At 39.0% G+C, this 26,011-nt stretch overlaps 1 protein-coding gene and 2 long non-coding RNA genes across 4 annotated transcripts in view; 2 read left to right on the top strand and 1 right to left on the bottom strand.

Annotated features, from left to right (window-relative positions):
- Nucleotides 1-24,190, top strand: part of LOC113018842 (uncharacterized) — a 43,836-nt gene extending 19,646 nt beyond the window's left edge. Inside the window, exons 1-8 of one of the 2 annotated variants that reach the window (XR_013906069.1) lie at nt 20,709-21,004; nt 21,084-21,175; nt 21,567-21,617; nt 21,736-21,798; nt 21,920-21,979; nt 23,245-23,307; nt 23,388-23,450; nt 23,551-24,190. This is a non-coding gene — a long non-coding RNA (uncharacterized LOC113018842). Of the gene's footprint in view, nt 1-20,708; nt 21,005-21,083; nt 21,176-21,566; nt 21,618-21,735; nt 21,799-21,919; nt 21,980-23,244; nt 23,308-23,387; nt 23,451-23,550 lie in introns of those variants that run through there. The other variant, XR_013906070.1, reaches the window with a different exon arrangement.
- Nucleotides 8,414-11,830, bottom strand: LOC145425393 (uncharacterized). Its single transcript, XR_013906071.1, has 3 exons — nt 11,378-11,830; nt 10,569-10,774; nt 8,414-8,621 (listed from the first exon to the last, which is right to left on the bottom strand). It is a non-coding gene; the product is annotated as an uncharacterized LOC145425393 (long non-coding RNA).
- On the top strand, nt 17,219-20,386 carry LOC113013484 (high affinity immunoglobulin gamma Fc receptor I-like). The gene is made up of 3 exons (XM_080299793.1): nt 17,219-17,435; nt 18,435-18,690; nt 19,274-20,386. The coding sequence occupies exons 1-3, from the start codon at nt 17,219-17,221 to the stop codon at nt 19,554-19,556; spliced, it is 756 nt and encodes a 251-aa protein (XP_080155919.1). The 3' UTR covers nt 19,557-20,386.
- Nucleotides 24,191-26,011: the final 1,821 nt, after the last annotated feature.

Raw genomic sequence — 26,011 nt, 5'->3', positions numbered from 1 at the left:
CTGTCGGGGCAAAAGAAGCTTTTCCTGGACAGAGTGGAGTGACATCACCACATTGAAAGTAACAGGTAAGTTGGACACATTTCACTCATTTTAATTACAATGTTTCATCCAAAAACACAACAAAATTCTTTGTATTGCGACAACACAACAGGTTTTGTTTTTAATTTTGTGTGATTATTTGGATATATTGGAGGTTTAACAGCATTGTTTGCAAACAACAGCTAACTTACAGCTCATAGGTTACATGTTCATAAATGTATAAATAAATGCAAATATGTAGAAATAAGTAAACAGTCAAATATAAAGATCAGTAAATTACCTGGTTTAATATATTTAATAAAAACAAAACATGATATCTGTTTATTTGAACAGCTCCTCCTAAGCCCACTGTGACCCTGCAGCCACCTTGGCCTCAGATATACAGCGGTGTGATATACAGCGGTGTGATATACAGAGGTGAGACAGTCACTGTCAGATGTGAGATTCAGGGAGGTGAAGGAGCTCAGTGGACGTATGAATGGAGTCCAGCCAAGTTAAACACACCTCCAACATCCAATGACTACAAAATCTTCACAGCTACTGAGTCTGATGGTGGAGGATACAGCTGCCGGGGTAGACGAGGTTCTTTCTGGACAGTGTGGAGTAACGTCATTACATTGACTGTCTTATGTAAGTTGAACATATTTCTTTCATTTTAATTTCAAAAACAAAACAAAATAATTTCATCAGTACTGTGGGATTCTGGGGTATTTGTTAACACAGTGGAGTGACATCATCACACTGACTGTGTCATGTAAGTTGGGCATATTTCACCTTTTAAAAAAAAAAAAATTTCTATTGCACAACGTTTGATGCAAAAACAAGAAAATATCATGTCTTTCAATAAAACTGCAGGCTTTCTTCTCATTTTAGTATCAAAAGTAGCGTAAAACAAGTTTTAAAGTGTGGTATCGCAAGAAATGAGTTGGTTATATAAATATATGAGTATGCATAATAGTTATTATTCATAGATACCTACATCCTAAGTTCCTGTTATTCATCTGAAATAAAAAGAATGAGTGTGTCGTTACAATGGTAATGCCAGGAGAGCCAGTAGTGGTTCTGTGTTACATTAATGTTGTAAGGAAGTGGAAGAAGAGTGTGTCCTGTAGGAGGCAGTAGAAAATGGATACTCATGTTCTGTACATGCACTGAAAAGAAGGTTCAGTAAACCAGTGTCAACGATACTTCATTGTTAGTCTCAATTATTTTATTTCTATTTTTTGAAGATGCAACATAAAGTTTTACATAAAATCCACAGCAATCACTCACAGTGAAACTGTTATGATACGGCTGTGTGGCAGGGAGGATGTAGGACACAAACGCAAAACAATCATCAGAGCAATGAACTTAAAAGGCTGCTTTATTGCAGCGGTATAATTTTCACGAAAAGAAAAAAACTTGCAAAAACAAAATGAAACAAAAAAATGGGAACTAATAACAAAAACACTGGGAAACCTAAACTAGTGACACTGATCTCAGGGAGCACGGAAACACGCAGCATGGTGAGGGGACGACGTGACACTGACAGAGAGAAACACGGGTCTGAAATACACTGAGTGAAACGAGGGAATGAGACACATGAGGGGAGAACAGTCGAGACCAGGGTGAAGCAAAACTAGAAACAGTGACAAAGGACAAGAGACCGTCAAAGTAAAACAGCAAGTATAACACGGACGAGACACTGAACATAGGGAACACGGAGCACAGAGACCAGAGAGACAAAAGACACGACTAGGGTGGGTTTTGATTATCTATTTTCCGATTAAAATCGATTCTAGTTGAATAACGTGATATTGATTCAATAAAAACCTGAATCGATTTTCTAAATATAAATGTATTTTGCCCGAAACGCCAGAATCTCAGGTTAAACCACAAGATTTCAACAGCCACCAACCAGCTAAAACAGTAAATGAGAGCAGGCACCTGCTGTTATGCTCCCACCTTTGATAAAGTCTCAACTTTTATAGATATAAAAATATGGATATGTACTGATAAGTGATCAGAATTATAATATTTCTGACTGTCTGAGGCAAAATTTCCCACATTCAAATCAAATCGACTTCTAGAAATCAGTGACGATACCCAACCCTGGAGACGACTGACTGGGGAACAAGAAAATACAGTGTCCCCTCGTTTATGTCGGGAGTTAAATTCTAAAAGTAATCCACGATAGGTGAAATCTGCGAAGTAGCCAACTTTATTTTTTACAATTATTATAGATGTTTTAAGGCTGTTAAACCCCTCACTACACACTTTATTCACTTTTCTCAGACAGGCACGAACATTTTCACAGTTTTCTCTCTTGTTTAAACTCTCAAAGTTCAAACCTTCTAGAAAAATAAGTCCAAAATTAAAGAATGAAACCAAACACACCCACGGTTGCCTTTGACGGTGCAACACGTTTTGTTGCCAGTGTTGTGTTTGTTGGGGAGAAAACTTACAAACATGCAGTGCAGCACTTCAGAGTCACACTGCTAGCGATCAAAGATTTATGTAAATTTGACAAGCTGAACGCATTCTGTACTGGACAGCAGCGGTCCTTTATCGCAGGCTTTCTTTTACATTGAGAGTAAGATCCTCCTCCTCTCTCCCTGATGCTCGCTGATCGCTATGGTAACACGTAAATATTTCTTTCAAAATAAGAGACAAAACTACAAAAAGATAAAAATAAAGTACATGAAAATATATAATTCACCATAACGCTGAATCAGTGAGAGCCCTGTGCTTGTTTCTCTGCAACGAGCCGGTCCCACCTGGGCATAATGGGGGACAGTGACACCTGAAGTGTGTTGCTTTTGCTCAGTCTGCGCCGCAATTTTGTTTTGGAAGCTGTAACTGCAGAAAACTCCGCTTCACACAGTTATGATGTCGGAAATGGCAACAGGGTTTTTAGTGCTGTTGTGGCAATCTCGGGGTATTCTCGGGCGACACCGGCAAAGCTCATAATTTACTCATAACAGCCAGGAAAAGATCCAGGGAAACCGAGGTGAATTGCATTGTAGCGAGGGAGAGACCACTGTAATACAAAATCAAAACACTGGTTCACAGACCCAGGACTGTGACAGAAGCATGTGGAGTTGAAAGACATATTCAGTAAATTTCATTTAAAAAAAAATGAAACCCAAATGTAATGATCCCAGTTTATTCAGCTCAGTTGTTGTACATGTGGATTTTTCACCAGTTTTCAGCAGAGTGGAAGCAGCAATGGTTTAACCCACTTTTGTTTAACCCAGTTTTCTCCTGTTTTGTGGACAGCCAGGGAGGTCAGGCATTGCATCTTCCTTTTCTTGATCAGGGAAGTTTTACCCTGTGTTTTGTTTCTAGGAAGGGGGAGAGTTTTTGTTTGTTATTTTGGCCTTGGAGAGCCTGATGCTTTTAGCTTCCTGGCTCAGCTGTGTTTATTGCGAGTCTTTTCCTTTTTTTCAGCTTTGTAAAAATAAACCTCGTCAATTCAGCAGCAGCTCTGTGGTTTTTGCGTGCGTTACACACTTTTCCCGTGTTGTTTTGCGTTTCTGTTTTGAGGGGCGTAACAGTCGTTAAATTCTTTCTACATGGTGTTCCTAATGTGAGTGAATAATCCAGCACAGCCAGTTTACAACATAGGACACATATTAAACAGGTCAATACTGATAGATAGATAGATAGATAGATAGATAGATAGATAGATAGATAGATAGATAGATAGATAGATAGATAGATAGATAGATAGATAGATAGATAGATAGATAGATAGATAGATAGATAGATAGATAGATAGATAGATACTTTATTGATCCACAAAGCAAATTGTGTTAGAGCAGCATGATAAAAAGTGAAAATAGGGCCTTACACTATGAGACGGCGCAGGAACTTTTATATTTACAACAGTGAAAAAGAAAAGTAAAAATTAAATTTGTTAAAAACAGTTAAAGTAAAACTGATATTGTGTATAATATGTTAGGGATTTTATACCTGACAGGAAAGTAAGGTCTCAGGTTATTCAGAAGAATAACAGCCCACCGACAACTCTGGATTATATGCTCATAAATATGCAAATGTAAAGATGTAGAAATAAGTAAATAGTGCGATGTTTGAGTATAAAACTTCTTTTTTACAATGTACAATCTGAGAGACTGAAGTTGTTTACATGATATTGTGTGTTGATGTTCAGTCGCACAGATTTGTGCACACCTGGTTGTTTCCAGTCACTTTGCTGGTAGATTCTTAATATCAGCAAATTAGGTTTAAGGTTTAATCTGATTTTTTTTTATGACCTTTTTATTGTTGATTTTCAGTCAAATTGTCACTGGGGTGAAAAAAACGTTATTACCCCTAACAAGAGCAATAAAACCAGGAAAGCGTCAATGATCGTTTTATATTTCTATAAGTCTGATGATGGGATATTTTCTCTTTGAACAGATCCTCCTAAGCCCACTGTGACCCTGCAGTCATCCTACACTCAGATATATGGAGGAGAAATATACAAAGATACCTCAGTCACTGTCAGATGTGAGATTCATGGAGGGGAAAGAGCTCAGTGGACATATGAATGGAGAGGAGGCCAGAAAAACATACATGAAACATCCAGTGTATATACAATCAACAGAGTTACTGAGTCTGATGGTGGAGGATACAGCTGTCGGGGCAGAAGAAGCTCTTCCTGGACAGAGTGGAGTGACAGCACCTCATTGAAAGTAATAGGTAAGTTGGACATATTTCAAATATTTTAATTTGTACTGAACAATGTTTCATCAACTCAACCAAACGTTTTGTATTTCAACAGCACTGTAGGTTTATTTTGTGTTTAGGATCAAAAGTAGTTTAAAATATCTTTTAGTGTCATTCACCGTCAGAGAAGACGAGGAAGGAGAGCGGGCATCCAAGTGAGACTACGGAAATATAAGAGTACCGCTGATTTAACGGCCTGCTTGGAGTTCTCAACAGTGGATGTTTTTGCTAAGGCGGACCTCCAGCTTAATGCACAGTCTCCTCGCATGGGCTTCATCAGGACGCCGTGTCTGAAAACAGTTTTTCCAGACCATGTGAGTGACCGTCCTATTGTCCCACGGATTATACTAAACGGTAAAAAACCCCGAGGAGTATGCAGTGCGAACCTACACCAAGCCCCTCAGGGTGTAAACAGTGACACTCCAGCACCGCCGATTAACATGGCTCTATTAAACTGCCGCTCGATCTCAAATAAGGCATTTGTTCTCAACGACCTTTTCATTAGGAATAACCTGGACTTTATGTTCCTAACTGAAACTTGGCAGCGGAATATGGAATTTGTCCATTTCAAAGAACTGTGTCCAGCAGACTGTAAGTGCTTAACCACACCGCGTCTCTCAGGACGTGGTGGTGGGTTGGCAGTTATTTCTAGAAACTCCTTTTTTTGTCGGCTGGTAAAGACCCCCTCCTTTAACTCCTTTGAAATCCAGATGATGAAGATCAATAGGACTCATCCCTTCTATGTGATTTTAATCTATAGGCCACCAGGACTAGCTAGGAGTTTCTTAGTGGAGTTTGGGGATTTTCTATCCTCCACCATTAAGCTGGAAAAAATTCTTCTGCTGGGGGATTTCAATCTTCATGTTGACGACAGTTCATGTCACGCTGCTTCGGATTTTCTTACTCTCTTAGACTCTTTTAACCTTGTCCAACATGTGACTGGGCCAACACACAGTGGTGGCCACACCCTGGACCTGATATTATCACTGGGTCTGGATATCGGCCCAGTTCATTGCAGAGACATTTTTATTAGTGATCATAAATACCTTTTATTTGATCTCTCTTCTACTTATGACACTCTACCCTCTGTTTATGAGAAGCGTTCACGATTAATCAGCGACTCAGCGGTAGAAGAATTTAGGGAATTGTTTGTTAACAATTTATCTGAAACAGACGATATAGATCAGCAGATGACCTCCTTCAATTCACAATGTCAAAAAATTCTAGATAAAGTGGCTCCTCTTAAAATCAGGAAAGGCAGTACTGTCAAACGCCCGCCCTGGTTTACAGAAGCTATCCGCAGCTTTAGGCGAATATGCCGTAAAACCGAGCGCCTGTGGAAAATCACAAAACTCGAGGTTCACAAGCTTCACTTAAAAGAACTATTATCTACCTTTAATGACATGGTGTCAGATTCAAGAGCCACCTACTTCTCTCAACTACTTGCAGTAGGAAAAAGAAACCCGAAAATTGTCTTTGATACAGTGAGTAGCTTTGTCTCCCCCCCAACGCCATGTACACCCGTCTCTTCAGATAAGGACTGCAGTGAATTTTTAAAATTTTTCCAAGATAAGATTAGTTGCCTAAGACATAACATAACTCCCTCAGGAAACCCCACCAACCATGATCGTCCACACCCCATAATTATGGAATCTTTCCTCCCAGTTTCTTTAGAGGATTTATTGGAAACACTGACTCAATTGAATCCTTCAACGAGTTTAGCTGATGTCTTACCTACTCGTTTATTCTGTAAAGTTTTTGAGACCATCGGGCCCTCTGTGGTCACGCTGATAAACCATTCATTGCTATCTGGCTCTGTCCCCAGGTGCTTTAAACAGGGGGTTATTCAACCTCTGCTGAAAAAGCCTAACCTGGATCCAACACTTCAGTCAAGCTACAGGCCCATCTCAAAACTTCCTTTTATCTCAAAAATCCTAGAAAAAGTTGTTTGGCTACAAGTAAAGAAAGCGCTGGAGAAGCATAACATTCTTGATAAATTTCAATCGGGTTTCAGAAAATTACACTCTACAGAAACAGCTCTGCTGAAAGTCACAAATGACCTCTTGATGGCTGCAGACAGGGGTGATTGCTCAGTCCTGGTTCTTCTGGACCTTAGCTCAGCTTTTGATACCGTTGACCATCAGATCTTAATCGATCGCTTAAACTGCACGGTAGGGATATCAGGATCTGTTCTAAAGTGGTTCACCTCATTTCTGGAAGATAGGACGCTTTTAGTTTCAGTGGGAAACTTCCAATCAGACGTGGCTAAGCTTCTATGTGGAGTTCCACAAGGTTCGGTTCTAAGCCCCCTATTATTTTCACTATATATTCTTCCCTTAGGCCGGATCATTAGCGGTTTCAAAAATATTTCCTATCATTTATATGCGGACGACATCCAATTATACATTTCTTTTAAATCCTGGGAATTAGACAAGCTATCCACTCTTATGGACTGTCTTAAGGAAATCAATCTTTGGATGACAAACAATTTTCTGCAGTTGAACGCAGACAAGACCGAGTGCTTAATCCTAGCCCCGGAGAATATCAAGCCACAGATTAGTCAACATCTGGGTGCTTTTTCATCGTCGATAAAAGCCACTGCCCGGAATCTTGGGATAATTTTCGACCAATCTTTGTCCTTTGATGTCCATGTTAAATCCGTGACCCGCTCTTGCTTTTTTCACTTAAGAAATATTGCCAAACTCAGGACTATTGTCTCCACAACCGAACTGGAGATGCTTGTCCACGCCTTTATCTCCTCCCGGCTGGATTATTGTAATGCACTCTTTTCCTGCGTATCTAAGGCCTCACTAAATCGGCTCCAAGCGGTTCAGAATGCTGCAGCAAGGCTTTTGACCCATAGCAATAAATTTTCCCATATCACTCCTATACTAAAATCCCTGCATTGGCTTCCGGTTGAGTATAGATATAAGTTCAAAATCCTCACCTTTACGTTTATGTCTCTACAAGGTGGGGCCCCCATCTATATCTCGGAGCTTCTCCAGCCCTATTCTCCAAAGCGAACTCTTAGATCCACTGATAGCGGTCGTCTATCTATCCCACGGACTCGTCTGAAAACAAAGGGGGATCACGCATTTCAAACCCTGGCTCCTATACTGTGGAATGGTTTACCCCCCCCACTACGCACCATCGACACGATGGCTTCTTTCAAAAAACAGCTTAAAACTCATCTGTTTAGACAGGCATTTGGGAAATGTTAATGCGTAACATGTTGTTTTATTTTATATTTATATTGTACTATTGCTTTTTTGATATGCTTTTATACTTTCTTTATGTTGCTATATTGTTTGTTTGACATGTTTTCTTGTGAAGCACTTTGTAACAGCGTTTTGTCTTAAAAAAGTGCTATATAAATAAATTTTACTTACTTACTTACTACTTACTCATTATAAAGATATTTAATAATCACTCAGTGAAACATCTGGAAAATATTTTGTTAGTTTGATGAAAGAATTCAGTTCAAATGTAATAATCCCAGTCACTCCCATCTTGACCTCATGGCTGCACATGTGGAGTTTATCACTGCAGATCAGTTACTTCCTTTGTTTTTAGCATTTTTACATTAATTCCTCGACGTTTCAGGTTTGACTACAATATAACCTCATTTTATGTCACGGTTCGCTTGAGGACTCACACGCAGGACTCAGAGGCACAGTCAGTATTTATTACAGTTCCACCAGGTGTATATACAAACAGTGCAGGGGATAGTGCTATATACAAAGCGGTGACAGGGAAAGGGCTCTGGGGAAATCCAGGTAGGGAAAAGACACTTGCTCCTCTTCTGGCTCTCTCTCCAAACACTCACACAAAAGGGAATCCACTCGGGGAATGCAGGGTCGGGTCCAGGGGATCTATGTACAGAAGGAAACACACGTTAGAGGTTTTGCACAGGGCAGCAAAAGAGAACTTGCTCAGAGCCGGGCTGCACTGACGCGAGTCACACACAATGATCCAGCGATGAGTAGAAGCCACTCCCTGTCTTAAATGCTGGCTGCGCTGATGAGGCCCAGGTGTTTCCTCTTCAGAGGGGGCGTGGGCCGAGGGCGTGAACCCACCATGAGTTCCGCCCTGGCGAGAGAGAGAATACTACTAGTCAGCGGCCTGCTGATCCCCTGGCCGTGACATTTTATTAGAGACTGTTCTGCTACATTACAGGTTCCACTTAGATTCTTTCCTGTAATTGTTGTTAATGGCATTTGTTTATTAATTTATTTTAATTAATGAAAAATAAAGGTGTTCATGAGTGTCATAATATGTTTAATGATACGACAGCTAGAAGAACCTCCAGTGTAGAACAGATGCATTAGTGGATCAGTGGTTCAGTTCATGGAAAATCAGTCAGAGCCACAAGAACCTGTTTGTTATACAATAACTACAAGTGTGACAAGTGTGTCCCAAATCAGCAACTGCACCAGTTTCACATGATGACCTCATCACAACTTTTAGAAAATGTTTCTCAAATGATGATTTCTTCCAGTCTTCTTAATCTGCTGTAAACTCATGAAAAATAATCTGTAACTTTTTGGAATCTGAACAAAAACTGTGCAAAGTAAAGACTTTACCTTTTACATTTTACTGAAAATATTGTGTTACAGTTTGAAACTTTTATGTTGTGACTTTTTGTTATGTTTAACTTGTTTCTCTGTGAATCAGCTGTTTTGTAATGACTCTACTCTTATGTTATAAACAGCAGAGTTTTTATGTTTCTCTTCTAACTGGATCATTCTTATGTGAACAGTTCCCACTAAGCCCACTGTGACCCTGCAGCCATCCTGGACTCAGATACACAGCGGTGAGACAGTCACTGTCAGATGTGAGATTCAGGGACGTGAAGGAGCTCAGTGGACGTATGAATGGACTCCTGCCAAGTTAAACACACCTCCAACATCCAGTGCCTACAGAATCACAGTTACTGAGTCTGACAGAGGAGGATACAGCTGCCGGGGCAGAAGGGACTATTTGTTAACAGAGTGGAGTGATATCATCAGACTGACTGTATCATGTAAGTTGATCACATGACAGGACATTTTAATGTTCACCACACTTATTTATTTTTCAGGGAGTTGGCAACCCTAGGTGGTGGTGATGTGTTAGGGTTGCCAACTCCCTGAAAAATAAATAAGGGACACCTCGTGGCCAGGGCCAGGCAACCCAGTTCACCCTTCCCAGTGTGGTGAATTTTGTAGCTCTTTTTTTTGTGTGTGAAATTATTTTTTTAACCATTTGACTTGAATTTGATTTAAGCAGATGCATATTCTTTGTGATATGACCATATGGGAAACAAATGATCATTTAGCCATTTATTTTTAGCTCAAAATGACAACATTAACACAGTAAAACAGGTCTCCTTCTTAAACAGAAGCCTGTCATGCTTAACTTTTGAGAATATAAGTAAATCTTTCTTTAAAAGAACTCTGTCCTGCTTAACTTAAAATTATATAAATTAATAGAAAACAATAGAACAAAATCATTCTTGTAACAGTGCACATATAGTGCATTTAGTACAATTGGCTTCAGTTGAGGTATTATTTCAGCTTTTCTAATGCTAATCAGCTGCTCCTGTTTGTAAACCCGCTTGTTCCCATGATTACGCATCATAACTCATCATCATTATTCATCTATGTATTACTTTTATGTATTAGTCATCTATTTGTTGTAATCATCTATCCTTGCAGTTGTTTATTACACAAAATAAATTATATTATCACACTTCTGGCCACATAGCGCTGATATTCACCGCACATGCCCATATTAACCTTAACCAGAGCGTTTAAAAAAACAAACCAGTGTTTACATACCATATCTGCTTCTGCCGTGGCCTGGTGGACAAAAAAATGGTTAAGGGTTCCCCGAGCTTTCACGCCCCTCATGTTCTTCATGTGCCCACCATTAGAAGCATGCCTATGGAAAAAGTGCGCTTTATAGGTGTTATCGTGCACTTTTCCAGCCAGGTGTTTTCCTTTTCCCATTCCTCCCTGTACTTTTGCAGCCTTTTTTTCTTTCTCTGAGGGGAACAAACATTGCTGCTCTAATGCTGGGCTCACACTGTACGATTTTTGGCCCATTTTGAGCCGATTTTTGAGTCATGCGACCGATTTGGTGATCGGCCCGATTTTGGCCTTCATCGTGCGTCGTGTAGTATACGTGGGGTAACGAGAAGCGATTAACAATTCGAGCAGCTCCCGATCATCAATCGCTCGTGAGCCGCTCACACTGCTCACGCGCAAACAGGTAAACGTCGGTGAAAAAGACGGTGCAGCTCGGCTGTGCGGCGTGTGATCTGGACACAAGCGATGGAGGCACAACTTGTAGAACTTTGGAAAGCTCATCCGAGCCTTTTCGATGTGGCCTCACAAAATTATCACGACCACAACAACCGTGAAAATAGTTGGATTTACACTGCTGCTCAATCACAGCTGCCTGATCAATGTTTTTCATTAGCAATTTAGCAAAGTTGATGGTGGTGGTGTGTCTGTGTGAGTGAAAGACAGAGAGAGCGAGCGACAGATTTTCTGTTATAACCTTCATTTTATGGAGGCACAGTGTGAGCACTCAGGTCGCATCAGAGCATCGGGCGGTATAGTGTGAGACCTGCATCGTGACCTACCAACTTCTAACCCCTGCGAGTCAATCGTGCAGTTTGAGCAGGAGCTGAATAACGTGACTGAAAAAATCGCACAGTGTCTGCCCAGCTTTAGGTGTACTGTCGTCCGAGACTTGCACCGCAGTGTCGGCGTTTGTTTCCCTGTTGGCCATGCTTCTTGTTGTGGTCATCTGTTGTCTTCCGGTATTTTCTCCGTAAGCGACCTTTCCTCGACCAATGAGATGAGCGGTAATCTGAATTGTCATACTCGAATTGTCATAAGTGTGCTGTCAGCTCATTGGTCACAAAGCAGGAGAGGGGCTGGGAATTATGTTTTCAAACAAAGCGTTAATTCCATAAACATTTATAGACTACTTTTGATTCTCACTGTATTACGGGACAAAGTGCGTCCCTTATTAGCTCAATACGGGACGTGTACTTTTGTTTCTAAATACGGGACGATTCCGTTTTTTAAGGGACGGTTGGCAACCCTATGATGTGTCCGGCTGCCAGCGGGAGAGCTGCAGCCATTGAATGTACTGTTACAGCAACTGTGTGATTATTGTAAGAATAAATGATGCTGCAAAGCATGAAAATGGCATCGGGTCTGCCGTGGTGGCGATCTTTTTTTTTTTTTAATCTTAAGTGCAGGCAAACCAGTAAACAAATTAAAACAAATACTGTTGATAAACTAATACAAAAATTACAATTAAAATTCTCAACAACAAAAACAAAAAAATATAATTAATATGTAAACAACTTAACAACCCCCAAAGTGTCTAAGTCACATGACGTGTCAGTGCAACACCGAAACATAAGAGTGGGGGAAGAGGGAGCAAAGTGCTCTCCGCTGTCACAGGAGTGGTGAGTCCAGTGACCTGGTTGTTTCGTTTTTACCGAAAGCACAGCATAGCAAACAAGCAGAACTCAAAGTAAAGAATCGATCTCACCAGGCTAGTATCGATCCGATACCGATGCCGACTTGGGATCGATACTATCGATATTTGGATCGATCCGCCCACCACTAACAGAAAGAGCTGAACGCGCTGGGCAGAAATGAGAAGCGCAAGCAACACATTGCGAGCAAACGCAAATGCAAAAACAGAGCAAAAGCGGCTGCTATTGGTGTGTGTGTGGATAACAACAAACACTGAAATACATTTTTGCACGCAGCAATTCATTTTGTTCACTCAAATTTAGCTTTTCTTTCCTCAAAATCAAATTCTTCTCAAAATGCAACACTTGCACCTGCAAAGGTAGCACATGTGGGTACACTAGCACACTTTTCACAGGGCTAACACATCGAAGACATCGTTAACAGCTTCTACAATCACATAGAAGCTGTTTTATAAAGTTTTATAAATTTTATAAATTAGAAACCGGACTGTGAATCAAATTTAATTTGCACAATCAGAGACTCACCGGAGTTAATTTATTGCTCACACAATACATGAACTCTGTAGCTCAACACGTTACAGGATTGCAAGTTCCACATGGTAAATGGACTGGTTCTTTCTACTCTCCTGGAGTACTCAAAGCGCTCTATACAACACACCCATTCACACAAGCACTACTATCTATACTTTAAGTGCTTTCTAACTATCAATCATACGCATTCATACGCCATAAGTATCTTGCCCAAGGATATTTGGCATGCAAACTAGGGGAGCCAGGGATCGAACCACCAACGCTCCTGAGCTACAGCCACCCCACCACAGCAGTTTTGTGCATCTGCAAAACAAAATCAGTGCTCAAAACTATGTTTCATGGGGTTCTTTTACCCTTTAAACACAGTGCAATATACAGAGAAATTTACCTACAGCATGCAGAGAGCTGCAGTGAAAGAAAGTTAACATGAGCAGTGCAGCGGTGCATTCATGGTACATGGGAAAACTCAATACTTCACTAAAGATAAAACAAAATTAAAATAAAATAACAACCAATAACCAATAATACATACCAGGACCAGGGTGAACTTTGAACTAGTAGGTCGGAAACAGAAGACACATAAAAATACAAAAGTTTCCAGTTTACATTAATTTATGCATCTGAAAACCAGAATAAAATATTTAAATAAAATTAAACAACAATATGTAAAAATCTCTCTCTCTGTCTAGTTCAGGTTAGTTTGAACTCTTACCTGTGTGAACTACAAGTTAACCTGTGTTAGCTCCTACAGGGTTAACCAGCTTTCTTTCAGCTGCTCTGCAAACTTTGATCAATATGAGCCGGCTCAGTTTACTCACTAGACCTGCAGAGTGGCTGGTTAGTTATAATCAGTAACACAGTGAGTTACCAGTACAACACCAACACAATGAATGGAATTACAACACTGAAAGCACAAAATCAGCTGTTCACAGATTTACAGAGAAACCTTTCACAGTCACAGTCTGGTGTGGAATCAGTTCTTGGATTAAATCTTCTGTGTGTCGCAGTAACAGAGTTTATGGTGGAGTCGTGTCACAGTTCAGAAGTGTGAGTCAGTTTCCTGATCTCTGGAATATGAGTTGATCCAGCAGGAACAGATGATTTCAGTGGAAGTTCAGATCTCCTAGGTGTGGATCACCGTCAAGATTCAACAGTCTCAGATTTCAGTTCTGAGATCTGCTCTCGGCTGATAAACCTGATCTGTTTTGCAACACAAACACTGGAGTCTTATTCCAGCATTCCTAACAGCTCAGCTGGAAATCCCATCCAAACTGCTCCCTGTAATGTCAGCGGTAGAGTTGACTGTGCGTATTAGTGTGGTCTAAAGACATCTGTGCGACAGAAAATGTCAGCTTCCACAGCAAAAGAATATAAAACACACTTACTAGGTCTCATCTTAGCTATCAGAGGCTTCAACATCAGATTTAGTAAAGAACACAAGGACATAACGTGCTAACTGACATCAAAGCAAACCAACTGTTACTCACCAAATCCCAATACACCAAAAACAAAAGTAAAAAACAACACCAATGAAACGATAACTGCTCACACTCATTTAGGAGCAATTCTCACATGTTCAAAATACAATCAGATCATATTAACCTGGGTTACTTCCTCATTATTGATCAATAAACTCAGTCATGCTTCAAATGAATTATTTGAAATGTGCATGTATGTAATAAATTAAAATACACAAAAGTAAATAAAACAAATTCACTGTTTTGATCAAAACAGAAATACAGAATATTTTGTGTGGCACAGTTTGTTTTATCTCAACTATGGTTTTGTGATATTTGATCATTTACATATTTCCATCTTTAAATTGTTCTGATTCAGTCATTTTTACTTTTATGTTCTTGTTCTAAACTGAACTGCAGCGAAACCAAAGGCTGAACTGAGAGCTGATAGGACAGCTGTTCCAGTAGGGGGCAGTGTGACCCTGACCTGCTCTGTGAACCCATCATCATCATCATCATCATCTGGATGGAAATACTACTGGTACAGAGATGAGAAATCTTATCAACTTCTGACAAATGAACAAATCAGTGTCTCAGAGGGAGGACGCTACAGGTGCAGAGGAGGAAGAGGAGAACCAGTTTACTACACAGAGGACAGTGAGTCAGTCAGGATTGACACAACTGGTGAGTGTAAATGTAACTTCCTACAAAGCACTACATCTGATGGTAACTGAACCTTTTGTCATTCATGTGTTTTTATTGTACTTTCTTGAACATTAACAGTGTCAATCAGGCCTGTTGTGACTCTGTATCCAAACTGGTCTGAGATATACAGAGGAGAGACGATCACTGTCAGATGTGAGATCCATGGAGGAGACACTGAGTGGGATTATGAGTGGGAAGCAAACAACATCAGAAAACCTCCAAATCAAAATGAATACAGGATTATTTCTGCTTCATCATCCAACAGTGGAAACTATCGCTGTAAGGGCAGAGTGAAAAGTTCACAGCATAAAACAACAGAGTGGAGTGATTCAGTCACACTGACAGTTTCTGACAGTAAGTCATGTTTGCTTTAAGCTGTTTGAACACTTTGTAAAATGTGTTTCTGTTCATATAGACTGAGATTATTATTCTTTGTATAAACTGAGCTCACTGTTCAGAGACTGTACTACATGTTCACTGAGAGAAAATCTTTGTTGAACAGATAAACCCCGTCCTGTCCTCACTGTGTCTCCATCATGGCTGAGTCCTGGAGCCTCAGTAACTCTGAACTGTGAGGTTGAACATTCGTCTGCAGGATGGAGCTTCTACTGGTATAAAGCTGCAGAGGTGTGGACTCGAGTCACATGACTTGGACTCGAGTCAGACTCGAGTCATTAATTTTATGACTTTAGACTTGACTTGAAAAAATGTTCTAAGACTTGTGACTTGACTTGGACTTTTACACCAATGACCTGGGACTTGAATTGGACTTGAACCGGTTTACTTGAAAAGACTTGATATTTTACCCCAAATATAAAATTTAACATGCATATTATATAGAGATTGAAAATGTGACGTCATTCACGGGTAGAACCGCAAAGGATTCTGGGAACTCGTGGCAAGAGGTACTAGCGCACGCAGGCTTTCAATTGAAATCAGTTACACAGCGATAAAAAGAAACACAAAAATGTCAAGAAGCCGTTGTATTATTAACTGCAATAGCCGGTCGCATGACAGCCACGGGAAGCCGACGGGTAAAGAGATCGGTTGTTATCGGTACGTCGTTGAAGAGAAATTGTTCGAGCCATGTTTCCGAAGTAACAAAGAGGCGACTGGATTGCAGCCATTCAAAGATCAAATATAACGTCCCAGAACACTCCAGCTCACAGGTTAGTCTGCTCCAAGCATTTCCACAAAGGTCAGTCTGCTGTTGTAGTTAATGCGTCATTTTTCTTAAGATAATTGGTGATATAGGTTACAAGCAAGTCTGGCGCTGAACAGAAATTGTCGCGCTATGCTCCTTTGTTTATTGTGCATAAATAGTGAATTGTCCTGACACAATATTGTGTTTCGCTTCTGTTATTATGGTACATTGACAAAAACATATACTTTTATTCACAGGATAAAACAGTTGTTTTGTATCACTAATTGCCCAGTACGATTACAGCATACAATATTATTGTCACTGCTACATTTCTGTGATGCTACCAGAAATTATTTCCACTACTAATTAATTACCATTGAGCTCAAAGGTCCTATTAATAAACGGTTAACGAATGTGTATTTATGACGACGATTTGTGAGACTGGTAAACTTATGATACGTACGATGGTCTTTACTTTCTACACGGTGCATTTCAAGGTCCTGTACCCATCCGTCGGTAAACTGTACCTGGGCTTGTTGCAGTGACCTGAAGTTACTAAACTTCACGAGTGTATGCACTCACTCCAAGAAGCGTATAATTATAAATATGCATATAAATATGCTACGATGAGATAGCTGACTTCATCTAACTAGCAAATGTTTTCCAGGCTACGTTGGTGATGCAGTTTTTTTTAATGTGTATGATATTTTTGTCATGCGATTTAAAAGCCGGTCCTACAAGCGCATCCAAGAACAACATGCAGCTTATCTCAGAACTGTTGGTGAAAACTATTCTTGGAGCTAGGTTTAATTGAGCTGCATTTTATAGAGGTGCAATTTCACAATTTGTGTATATTTTCTAAGTTCACTATTTTGTCATGTGTTGAGAAAAACACAGATTTAAAAATTACATGGTCTAATATTTACATTTAGCATATAACTGCAACATGCTTTTTTCGTTTTTTTTTTAAAGACTCGAAAGGACTTGAAATTCAAAATTTCAGACTTGTGACTTTACTTGGACTTTTACACCAGTGACTTGAGACTCGACTCTGACTTGCCTGACATTACTTGAGACTTGACTTGAGACTTGAGGATAAAGACTTGAGACTTACTTGAGACTTGCAAAACAATGACTTGGTCCCACCTCTGTAAAGCTGTTCCTGATCTGAAAACATTCAACTATAAATCCTCCAGTTATGAGCTGCTACCTGATGGCAGTGGGACTGCACAGGACTCCTACATCATTCATGGACAGACACACACAGCAGGATATGTGTGCAGAGCTGGAAGAGGAGACCCAGAGTATCTCACTGATCACAGTCAACCAAAGTTTGTCTGGTCTGCAGGTCAGTTTGTTTCTCTCTGTCCTTTCAATAAGTTCATGTTAGCTCATCATTTTTATTCACCAGGATTTAGACCATTAAAATCTCATCTCCATGACAATCATTTATCTCCGTTTATATTAAAACTTCCCAAAAGAACAAATGAACTGAATATTTTCCTTTCTCTCTGTGATCAAACCAAACTGAATTTCCTTGTTTCCTTTTCTTATTTTTCAGTTTTTATTTAATGTGATAACATGAAAAACAAAAGACATCTATGAGATTTTAAATGTTTTGATATTTAAACTCATGTTTCTGTTTGTACTGATTATTTTTACTTGGTGCACAGACAGGATTTACACAGTTAAGACTCTTTGTTTAGTGCTCAGGTAGGTGCTCAGATAAAAAAGTCAAATATAGTTAATAAAGAAACAAAGATGTCAGCAGGCAGGTTAACAGCTCTGACAAATACAAGAGAAACACTGACTACAGATGGACGCTAGAAGAAGATGTCACAAATAACAGCTGCTGTTATTGTTCATTTAAAATATACTTCAAAGGTTTTTAGTTTTGGTCCTGCTGCTGCAAAATATCTCACTGTAGAAGGAATCTGTGAAACAGACAATATCACAGAATTATGACAGAAACATTACAGCAAATGACTGAAGTGTGTTCAGAGTGATCTGTATCAGGTGGATGATGCTGAGAGTGATGACTCAAAGCTCATGATGTCACATGACGTGTACCAAGCTCTACATGAGCTGCCAGCAGATAAAGCATGTGGGTTAGATCATCTTAAACATGTCAGTATTCGGCTCCTTTGTTTTCCATTGATTTGACTGTCTGTGTGATTCAGGGCTTGTTGTCAGACTCAGTGTTGTCTCACCAAACAAACACTTTATCATATTGAACTATTAAATTTGATTTTCAAAACAAACGCTTCAAACAAACAAATATTTTCACTGTGATATTTTGAATCCTAACATCTGTGAGCTTTGTCTCTTCACTGCATGTTGTTTCCAGATGTTCATTCAGCAGCGTCTCTCACAGTGAGTCCTGACAGAGTGCAACACTTCACCTCTGACTCTGTCTCACTGACCTGTGAGGGAAACTTCACTGAGTGGAGAGTGAGGAAGTTCCCTGAGGACGGCCGACTCTCTGACTGTTGGAGAATGACTGGATCCACATGTGACATCAACACATCAAAGTCAGATACTGGAGTGTACTGGTGTGAGTCTGGATCAGGAGAGTTCAGCAGTGCAGTCAACATCACTGTACAGAGTATGTTATTATACATTTACTTCTTGGATCTGAATGATTTAGACGTCACATGAACATTTGTCTCAGCTTTGCTGTATGTGAAGTAATTCTATGTGGCAACACAAACAAAAATGAGAATTTCAGACAATTTCAGGCAACAAAGCATCAAAATATTCTTGGATGTTGGTCTAATTTCTCTTCATCCTTTTATAATCCAGTTTGTCATAATTTGCCAACAGTATTTTTTTTTCTCTGTCAGAATAAAACTCAACAAAGCTCAACATCTCTGTCGTCATATTAGATGAACCTTTAATATCTCAATAGAGAGAAATTTGGGAAACACGTCATGCAAAATAACACAAACATACAAACATTTACAATTTCACCTTCAACCATTCAATAATGTCACTGTCAGTAATTTGACTCCTGCAGGAAACATCCCAACTATATTTCCAGTCCTCATAATCACTCAGAAAACCAGGTCTGCATGTAGATCATGAGACACGACTCACAGCTTTTTCTCAAAGTGTGCACCAGCTGGTCTGACTGAAACAATATGTTTGTTTTTTTGTTTTCACAGATTATTATTATTATGATGATGTTCCTATCCTGGTGAGTCCTGTTCATCCTGTGACTGAGGGAGCTTCTGTTAATCTGAGCTGCAGTTTGAGAAAACAAAAAATACTTTCCAATGTGTTTTTCTATCACAATGACAAACTTATTCAAAATGATCCCCGAGGGGAGCTGAAGATCTCTGCAGTGTCAAAGTCTGATGAAGGTTTCTACAAGTGTCAGTACTCAGGAAGAGAGTCAGCACAGAGCTGGATGTCAGTTAAAGGTGAGCAGGAGCAAAACGTGATGGATTTTAATGGATTTCATGCTTGAGAAATAACATGATATTATCTCTTTTAATGTTTAAATCCATCTGGGTCTATTTAGTCAGAACTTTATAAAACTATTATGTAATATCTCTATATTGTCAGGTTTAATATCGTTGTGATTCAGGACTCAGGTGAAAACAGCAGAGGAAGTAATGAGTGAAAGTTTCTTTATCAAACAGGATAATTCATTTAACACAACAGATTGTGAGCTTCGACTTGGTCAACAGGAACAAAACATAAATGAACCTAAACTTAATGAGTGAGTCCTACAAAAACATCTTAACTGAGGTGAGAGAGACAGGCCAGAGGAGCGGACATAACAGCGTGAGGGCGGCAGATCTGTGGGAGAGGAGAGAGCAGTTAGGGCAGGAAATCTGAGGGAATGTGACAAGACAGAGAGTGTTCATAAAGTGGCTGCAACTATGCCTTACTTGGAGTCCAGACTAGCTGGGGGTAAAGAAAAAAGCAGAGGTCTGTGGAAACTGCTGAACGATGGGCAGGCAGGCAAATCAGGAAGAGGCTCCGAGGGGGGCAGCGGTGGTGGTGAATACAGGGGTAATGATCCAAGGTGGCAGGCGTCTGACTGGAGGTGAATGATGGCATGAAAACGAATCTTGAAGCAGGAAGAAACTGAAACAAGGGGAAAATCTGTTAGCATACAAACCTTATTTTCCTAGAAAGGATCCCAGCAGACCTGCCTGGTTACCTCACTGACGAGCTGCAGTCATGTTAACTATCCATTAACATTTGGCTACAGCCACCGAGGTCTTCAAGGTCAACTTTATGACTAAATAAATCCTTATAACACAGAAACTATGATTCTTACAAAGGTGCTGTGTATTGTCAACATATAGAAAGTACTGTATAAAGATTTAAAATATCATGTTACGTTTGACCTCTGACCTCACTTTTACATTTCACATCTGCCCTTGTTGTCATGTTGAAAAAATCTGCCTTTGGACTTATTTTTACTGAACTACAAACTTCTCACAGTACAAATAAACCACACACACACAAAAAAAAAACCCCACAGAAAATACAATATTGTTCCTTTAAAAGCAAATACTGTCAACAGAGTGAGCTGCCTTAGCAGAGATTTGTGCTCTCTGTGTTTGTTTTATACTTTATTAATAATTAATTATTGTTTGTTGTCACAGTAACTGTGTCAGGAGCTGACAGCTCTTCATCTCCTGTGTGGTTGATGGTTGGACTGGTTTGTGGAGTCTCTCTCATTATTATTCTCCTGCTCTTGTTGTATCGCTGCAGACAGTCCAAGTGTAAGAGCCTCTTCTTTTCATGCTGTATTAGAGAGTTTATTTACTACATACACTTTAATTATTCACACATATACATGTATTCTGATCTCGTGACACAAAATATCAGTGGAACAATTTATACATGACAAACATGTGTAATAACATTTGTCTCTTTCACAGATTCCTGCTTCACCAGGTTGGTAAAATACTTTTTATTATTATTTGAAACAAACATCAGTTACTTTTGAGTTTATTGTGTTTATTTCATGTTTTAGGTCGATCCAGTCTGAGAGTCACAGTCCGGGCTCCTCCACAAATCATGGAGTCAACCAGAATGAAACTCATGAGTACAACTCTGTTCATCCTGGTCAGTATTTAATCCATCTTTATTATCATTATTAATATTGACTTTTAAAATAAGTCTTCACTAACAGGAACAGTTTTTAGATTAACTTTGTGCTCAGCGGCTTTTAAGAGAATATTTGTCAAAATCCAGTTGGACAAACATCCAAACAGTAAACTGACACATTAAATGAGAAATAAAAATAATTTTACAAACCTGATTGTGTCTTTAACTCGACTGAAAAAATCCATAATGTTATTGTTTCATATCAGAACAGCACAGACAGTAACAACATTATGGGTTCATGGTCCGAAAATATCTCATGGTCTTGGTTTTGACATAAACAGAATTATTTAAACTCTCCTTTAGGTTTTTATTAAAATGATTAATGTGACCCTGGTTCATCTTTTTTTAGGTACTAATAACCTCTATGAATCTGTTAGCCAAGTGGAAGACAACAGAAATGGTGCAGTATATGTGCTGAAAAGCACAGAGCAGTTACAGATGAAACTTGTTTTTGATTTAATGAAACTAATTCCATATGACATGTTTACAATCCTGTAACTAAAATATGAACATTTCAGGATCAGATGAACATCAAGATGTCACATACGCTCTTATTGAACTTAAAAACGTTGAAAAGAAGCGTAAGTACATAAAACATGTGCAATTAAATGTAAATGTAATGCAAAATAAAATAAATAAATATTTAAAAAAATCTAACAGTTAATTATTTTCTCATGATAAATATTCTGATCATCTTCACAGGGAAGCATCATGAACCAGAGCAGAGTGCTGTTTACTCTGAGGTGAAGACGGGAGCTGCAGGTACAGACACAACAGTCTCATTAAGTGTTTGTACTGAAATGTGTCATTTCATTATGTTGCAGCTAATTATAGGTCAACATGGAGTTTAGTTATTCACTTACCAAGCTTAGCTGCTACATATCAGCAGAGTTAATCTGCAATCATTTAGGGTTTTGGTGGGTTAGTCATTAAATCAGGTGTATTTGTTTAACATGATACTGTGTTGTTGTGTTGTGTTCTACAGACACGCTGTAGAAGTTGAACAGATTTATTGAGTGATTCAGAAACACAGCAGGTCAGAATGTTTGCAAAGAACGAAGAAAACTCAAAACAAACTTCTTCCACAGTTTGAGTTCAGTCTCTTCCTCAGATCAGAGGTTAATCTCTAATCTAAGGCCTTTGATCAAAGTCTTTAATCTGGGAGGCAAAAAAGTCCCCTTTCAGCTGGATTTACTGAATCACAGCATCCAGAGCTTCTGAACTAGACCACTGATCACAAAACCAAACACCATCAAATAAAACACATAATCTGAGTGTGCTCGATCACTGGAGGCCCAGCAGAGCACTGTTTAAGCTGGTTGTTTGATACAGGAAAGTATTGGATGTGCCAATAGCATGGAAACTTGTGTGTATGTGGAATAGATGTACGGCATATAAAATATGAGTAAGGGATGAAAGAAGGGAGTGATGCAGACGGGCAGATGAGTATAAATGATGCTGTTTGGGAAGGTTCGAGGTTCTTTTTGTAGTTTGCTAAAGATGAGTAACATCAGCAACATCTGAAGAAAGCACTGTGGAGTCACAGTCAAAAGTTTCAGTTGTCCAATCACTGTGGACTTATGAAGTGAAATTATCATTTTTTTGTCTCACAAAAGAGTTGGAAGACTTTGTACTTGTGATTAGTTATATTTGGATAAAATTCAGGTGACTGAATCAAGTGATTATTACTAGTTGATTAAGGTTTTGCTTTGCTTCTGCTAATTTGCTTAAATAAAATATCCTGTGTTCAAAATTCTAAATTGTTAACTTTTTTGTAACAGTAAAAGAAACCTGTGACATATTACATCTCGTCAATGGTTCTTGTTACTCTTAGCACTTAAAGTAGTCTGTTCTTTTCTAAAGTAATAATCTAGTGAAACTACAAAGAGCAAGAATCATTAAGGGGAGCGTAGCATTAATGCTGTTAATGGCTGTGGCTGACAAATCTGCAGTTTAAATCCACCTCTACGTCCAACAGCTCTGTGTCATATATCTGCTGATCAAATGTATCCTGACTTCTCTCTTAGAGGACAGTCTGATGTATGCTGAGGTCAAACGCCCCAAAAAAGAAAAAGCCAAGAAGAAAGCAGGTAAACAAAGTCTGCCATCACCTCCAGTGAATGTTGTTCAACATGTTTATCTGGTCTTAAAATCTTATTTCCACTCACAGGAAAATCAAGTCCTGCAGCTGATGCAGCAGTTTATTCTGAAGTCACGTTAGGAAGCTTTCCTGGTAATTATGCTGCCATGCAGGATGAGTTATTCTTCAAGTTATTAAATGGCGAACATCCTGAAACTTGGACATTTGTGTTCTTTGTGTGTTTGTCGTACAGGTCAGTGAGGAGAGCTGCAGCAGCAAAGCCAAGAAGAAGCATTTAATGAATCCACTGTTGCTCCTCTGCTGCCCAAATATCAGACATGCTCACTTTTTAGTGTTTATGAAGATGATATTGAATAATAAAATGATATAGATTCTTTTAGCATAAAGCACACAGAGGTGTGTCCTGTTTCAGATCCATGCTCTTTATATGCAGCTGATATTTTTTATTCATTTTTAAGCTTTAATATAAAATTTTGAATGTATCCTGTTCCAACAGCAAGTGAGAAAAAAGTTTTGAAGTCTGTGATTTTTAATACCTGAAAGCAACAACTTAAAGTCAGCAGAGTCACATTAGTGCTGGTATGAACACCAACAAATACGTTTACTGTCTGAGTTTAAAGATCTGCATCATGCAAAAATGAATTATTTGTTATAAAAACATGAAAAAGCTGAGCTTGATTCATTTGATGTCAGATACTGTCAGATGCTGTGAATTTTATTTTTAATTTAATTTAATTTTAATATTGTTTGCTGTTCTCACTTTTTCTGGATTTAACATTTTACTTTTTTTAAGGTTATATATTTTAAATGTAGAGCACTGCGATCAGCTCTGTTGTTTTAAACATATATAAATAAACTTAACCTTGACTTCACTTTCTCTTATATTTTCATCAGAGTAAAGATTTAAGATTGTTTGTGCTTGATTAGATTTTCTGGTTTGGAAGTGGACCACAGAACTCTTCATGATTGGCTGTTTTAAAGTTTTTATTGAAGCTATATTGTGATGTTACCTTTTATTTTTTCAATAAGACGCGGTGCTCTCCATTTAGAAGTACTCATGTAGGTACACATTATTACTATTTCTTATTATTGAAGAGAGAATAAAGGCCTGGTCATCAAAACAAGTTGGTTGGGTCCCAGTAGACATTTGTGCCCAGAGCTCTGTGAGTTGATGATGCAGGCTTGAGGTTTAAAGATGTTGAGGCATCACTGGCTGCCTTTACATTTGTGCTCGTCCCACATGTGGCTTTCTAGAAGAACAAAACACAGCTGGGTCCAAAAATATCATCAATACAAACAGTGAGGTGCAGCTCTGCTTTCTTTGTCTGTTTGTTTTTAAAATATTATTACTCCTCAATCCAGAAGCAGTGTACACCTGGACAAGTCACAGTTGTGCCATATGACTATCAGACAGAGACACACAAGCATTCAGGCTCACATTCACACCTTTAGAATTACCAGTTAATCTAACATGCAGGTCCTTGGGCTGTGGGAGGCAGCTGGAGTTCCCAGAGAGGGGCCACGCAGACCCGGGGAAAACCCAGTCAGGACCTTCTTGCTGTGAGGAGACAGTGCCAACCAGCACACTGCTGCCACCTGCTGGTTTCTTATTGCATTACTCTGGAACAGTAATCCCAGGAATGCACGTGTGCAGTTTATCCACACACCTTTTTTGTCCACTAAATGTTACCTGTAAATAATCCCTCACCACTTGAGAGTAACGTCCTCTTTTCAGGTTAAATTGCTGTATAAGTAACATCCATTTCAACATCTTGTTATAATGTAATTATCAAGTCTAGTTGGCTGATTCATTATTTTAGCAGATCTGTAGTTTACAGTCAAAGTTTCATAATTGCTTCTTTTATGTGACCTCATTGTTATGTTGCTCTTTAGGCTGATGTCTTAATTTAATCTGTGATCTTTATTGTTTACAGCCATTGTGCTTTTTTACTGCTATACTGGTCTTTGTTAACTGAGTCCATTTAAAATAATGAGAATAAAACACAGATCAAAATGATGATTGTGGGCTAAAAAGAAAGGAGCCAGTTAAAGTGGTTCATCTCACCAGGACCAGGTGTCTCCTACTATAACCTTCATTCACTGCACATTTCCACAGTCTACTGGATTCTAAAGATTCTGCATGTTTTCCAGACATGTTTCTCCTGGTCATCAGGAAATCACAATATTCAAAGAGTCAGCAGCACATTCAGATCAGATGTCTTTTCTAATCACCTGCATGTCTGGACTTTGGGATGAGCTTGGATGGAGAAAACACTGAAAACATGAACATAACTTTTATGAGCTGATCATTCAACAGCTTAATAATGAATCTGCTGATGATCTGCTTTGACAGGACTGTGATCAATAAGTCGATGTTATAAGTCGAGACGAGTCAAAATGTTTCCAAATGAAAGAAGAATTATAAAAAAGACTTTGGAGCAGTTTAGCATGTGAGCAGTGTTACAACCCAGAAGACTGTACACTTATGTTTGTGGACGGAGATGATGAGTCCTCAGTTTACTGGCATCATTGAACCATCTGGGGTGTAGTGGGCTACAGATGCTGAGGACACTGTCAGAGTAACACTTGATATCCCTTTATTTAAAGTAGCCAATGAAGCACCACAGTACAGGAGTTTTACTTTGTTGTTGTTTTGTAGTACTTCATAATACACTATATAGTTGTTGGTGTTA

This window comes from Astatotilapia calliptera, chromosome 3 (genome assembly GCF_964374335.1).
Source record: "Astatotilapia calliptera chromosome 3, fAstCal68.1, whole genome shotgun sequence".
Classification (NCBI taxonomy): Eukaryota; Metazoa; Chordata; class Actinopteri; order Cichliformes; family Cichlidae; genus Astatotilapia; species Astatotilapia calliptera.
The sequence above is the reverse complement of the archived record's forward strand: the minus strand, read 5'-3'. Positions and strand labels throughout refer to the sequence as shown.